General features: G+C 40.3%; 1 protein-coding gene across 1 annotated transcript; it reads left to right on the top strand.

Moving 5' to 3' along the window:
• The first annotated feature begins 241 nt into the window (after window positions 1–241).
• Window positions 242–1526, top strand: LOC147615220 (uncharacterized). The gene is made up of 2 exons (XM_086778902.1): window positions 242–681; window positions 782–1526. Exons 1-2 carry the CDS (start codon window positions 366–368, stop codon window positions 1300–1302), a joined length of 837 nt encoding a protein of 278 aa, XP_086635028.1. The 5' UTR covers window positions 242–365; the 3' UTR covers window positions 1303–1526.
• Window positions 1527–3644: the final 2118 nt, after the last annotated feature.

Raw genomic sequence — 3644 nt, 5'->3', positions numbered from 1 at the left:
TATCGATGCTGCAGAATTGGAGGATGCAGTGGAGGTTGTACAAGAGAACAAGGATAGTAGTGCTGGAGAGAAGCATGGGTTTGTGGGGATGGTTAGTGCAGATGAACCACTTGTGGGAGAAAGCAATAAACATGCAAAAATGGAATGCAGGTGAGAGTTACAAAGCAGCATGCAAAAGCCTATAGCTTTCTGTGTGTGTGTGCATGTGTGTGTGTGTGTGTGTGTATTGTGTGTGTGTGTGTGTATGGATTTGCAGCGATCTTCTTTGAAGCTTTAGCTAGCTCTCTCTCTCTCTCTCTCTCTGAGCAGGTATTTGTTTTTTTGCCATATTCTTAACATTCACTTTCTTTTCATTTGGGCAATCTATGGCTCTTCAGTGTGTACGCAAGCCATCAACCACTATCGAGTCCATGGCTATTTCCAAAGTACAGGATGATGAAGGTTATTGGATTCCTACCGTTTTTAAGCGGTTCATGTGGATAACAATGCAGCCCAGTTTGAGGGGTGCACACAAGGTTCCTCGCAGGCATATGGCTTCCACAAGCCATCGCTGGAAAGGAAGGATCTTAGAATTCAAAGTTTGCAACAAGGATGGAAAGCGGCTTGCAAAGGTGCAACATGTTTACACCTCAAGCCAAATACATCTTGAAGATGAGAACTCACCACGGTTCCCAACTAACTGTAAGTTTCAGAACTTGTTTATAGTTTCTTTGCTTTAGAGAAATGCTTGCATGAAGACTATGTGAATATCAAGAACTCCAATGTATTCTATTGTATGCAGATGTTTTCCCTTCAACATGTGTGGAATGGCAGCCTCTAGAATGTTTTACAGGGACCTTCGAAGCATGTCATGTTGATCTAGGTAGGCTTATGTATGCTGGGGAAACAAGTTCCGAATTTGCAAATAGAGGAGTATTTTTCATTGCTGCAACATATGTTGTACCACAGAGGGGAAGGTTTGGAGCACTTGAGCCAATTTCTCCTCCTGCACTAAATAGCCTGGAATGGCCCATTCCAGACCCCACCACAATGGAGAGCTTTCAGCATAGGATTTTCCATGACATTCAGTCAAGCCTAAAGGCTGCATATGGATCCCACAGGATAAGTGTATCTCTTTTCATGCCTTTACATGTGTTTATTGCTATTTTCAAAGTAGGCAAGTTCCATCGCACCCCAACAATGTGGATAAGCAAAGATGGGGCCTTTGAAACTCTAGATACATTTCTAAAAGGCGATTGGACCACCAAGGTGGCAGAACATCAGGGCGATGTAATAAAGTGCTCAGCGGTATGTCAATGGTAAGATGTAGGTATCAAATAGGCAAGCAAAATCTAACTATGGTGTACCCAATTACAAGGTGGAAATGCTCGCATGGTGAATGGGAAGCTTTGGACTCTGATCTCTATGCTAGGGAGGAGGAAGAACTTCATATTGAAGTTCACCTAGGAGAGGAGCATACAGTGGTAGTTAATGATGATTGGAATTTCGCTCAGTTGAGAGATCATATTGTCATGTCCTTTAATGTAAGGAACCAATTCAAGTTTGTTGTTTCTAATCGACCTATGCGTCATAGGTCAGAGAAACATACACTTTGTGTATCATTGGAGCCCCCTAGGGTCCTTAGCTTGAAAGACTATTAAGTTACAGACTTGGGTAACATTTTGAGTGATTTTGGCGATAATTTGTAGTGGTGTATTTTTGAATACAAAAATTTTGATTACACCATAGCCCCAATGTCCTCCGTATTTCACTGCAATTTGGATTTTAATTTTGTTAATTTTAAAATTTTTAAGTATGTTCTCTAAATTTATTAAATGTTTAAATGGAATGCTTTATAAGAATAGGTTTTGCTCTATAAAGCTCATTTCATTCTTACGATCTCGAAGTTTCTATTTCCCTTCAATATCCCGCCATGGCTTCAAGCTCTAACTCGCTACGCGCAAAGCTTGAGAAAATTGGGCTCTCAGCAGGTGGCAGGTGAGAACATCGCCATTTTTGAGGGGGTGATTGATATGTAGAGAACTATAGACCTTCACGCAGAGGCTTTTCAAGAGCAGGTCCAGAACATGAATGATGTAGTAGCACAATATGTCGTGTAATTGCCTGAGTCCACCACTAAATGGGTTCCAGTGGACTTAATCAGCCATATATGCCATTGGGTACTCTTCAATCACAAGGGCGAAAATGTATTGACCTCTGGACGAATGGATTCATATACCCTATTGACCCACTCACCAATGCTCCACCTCATTTTGTTAATATCACTACATTTCTTACGTATGTAGGTGATGGAGCTAATGGTCTATTTGGCTGTTGTAGGAGGCTTTCTTTTGTTGTTGCAGCTCAGGAATCGCATTTAAGAGTGCATTTTTGAGGCTTATGGCATGAGTTGCAGCAGCAACACAAGAAGGACATTGATAGGTTTGAAGAAGTGGTGAACAACTTGAAATCTTAGAATCAGGAGCTCCAAAAGAACAGCTTATTGCTTAAGGAGGCCTTTGATATTGAACGGGACAAGATGAATGCAGCCAAACAGGATGCACGAAACAAGCAACGACACCTTGCAAGCCTGAAGAAGCTTCCAGTAGGCTTTCGACAACGAAAAAGAAAGCGTCAGTCCCTAGAAACCTTGGCAACCCTAAGTGGAGCAAGAAAACGACGTGTACGAGCAACAAGGTAACTTCTATTCTTGCCATTGTTTTGCAGGCCATTCTGTTTTGTGAAACATATTGATGTTATTTTGTATTTATGTTCCATGTAGAGATATTGCTGGGGATATGATGGGATATGAAGGTGGTGCTGTGAGGAATGTAGAGCAGGCATATTGAAACATGTTGTTAAGTTATCAGACATATCAAAGCTGCTAGAAGATCCCACATGCAAAATATCTAAGCAAATCTGAAACAAAATTTTTGGAGAGCTGCAAAATATGGTAAGCCCCATACAGATTATGGATGCATGTGATAGTGCTGGTGTCAGTAGGAAGGGATATGAAGCCATTTACAGGGTGTTTACACTAGATCATCGTGCTAAAGGACTTCTTCGACCCATGCTACCAACTCCATACAGTGTAACCATGGCAAGAAAAAGTGCAAACTCAGACATTGCGAACACTACAAGACAATGCTGCCATACACGCGTTTCATACACGCGATAAAATACGAACGCGTGTATGGTCGCGCCTGTATTTGAATAGAATCGAGCGCGTGTATTTTATCATTTAAGTTTGCGTGTATATTTGCATTTATCAACGCGTGTATAAACGCGTTTATATACACGCAATAATACACGCATCTATACACGCTAATATACACGGATTAATACACGCTATCGTACACGGATTAATACACACCACTATACACGGATTAATACACGCATGGTAAAGAAAAACTGAAGAAAAACTGAATTCCTTTACAAAATTAAAAACTATTTTCTTTAAACAATCTCATAGTACATTACAGTATGCATCATTACATAATCCCACTACATGCATTTACAACAATGAAATATATTCAAAAATAAATCATGCATATGAGATGATAGAAATGTCATCAATTTAGAACGTACAGTGACGGATTAATTAGGGTTCGATCTCATCTTCAATAAGATCCATCCTTGCCAAACGATCAACATCAATATCCATT

This window comes from Cibotium barometz, chromosome 40 (assembly GCF_041138505.1).
Source record: "Cibotium barometz isolate CiBa-2024 chromosome 40, ASM4113850v1, whole genome shotgun sequence".
Taxonomy (NCBI): domain Eukaryota; kingdom Viridiplantae; phylum Streptophyta; class Polypodiopsida; order Cyatheales; family Cibotiaceae; genus Cibotium; species Cibotium barometz.
This window is presented reverse-complemented; position numbering and strand designations above follow the sequence as displayed.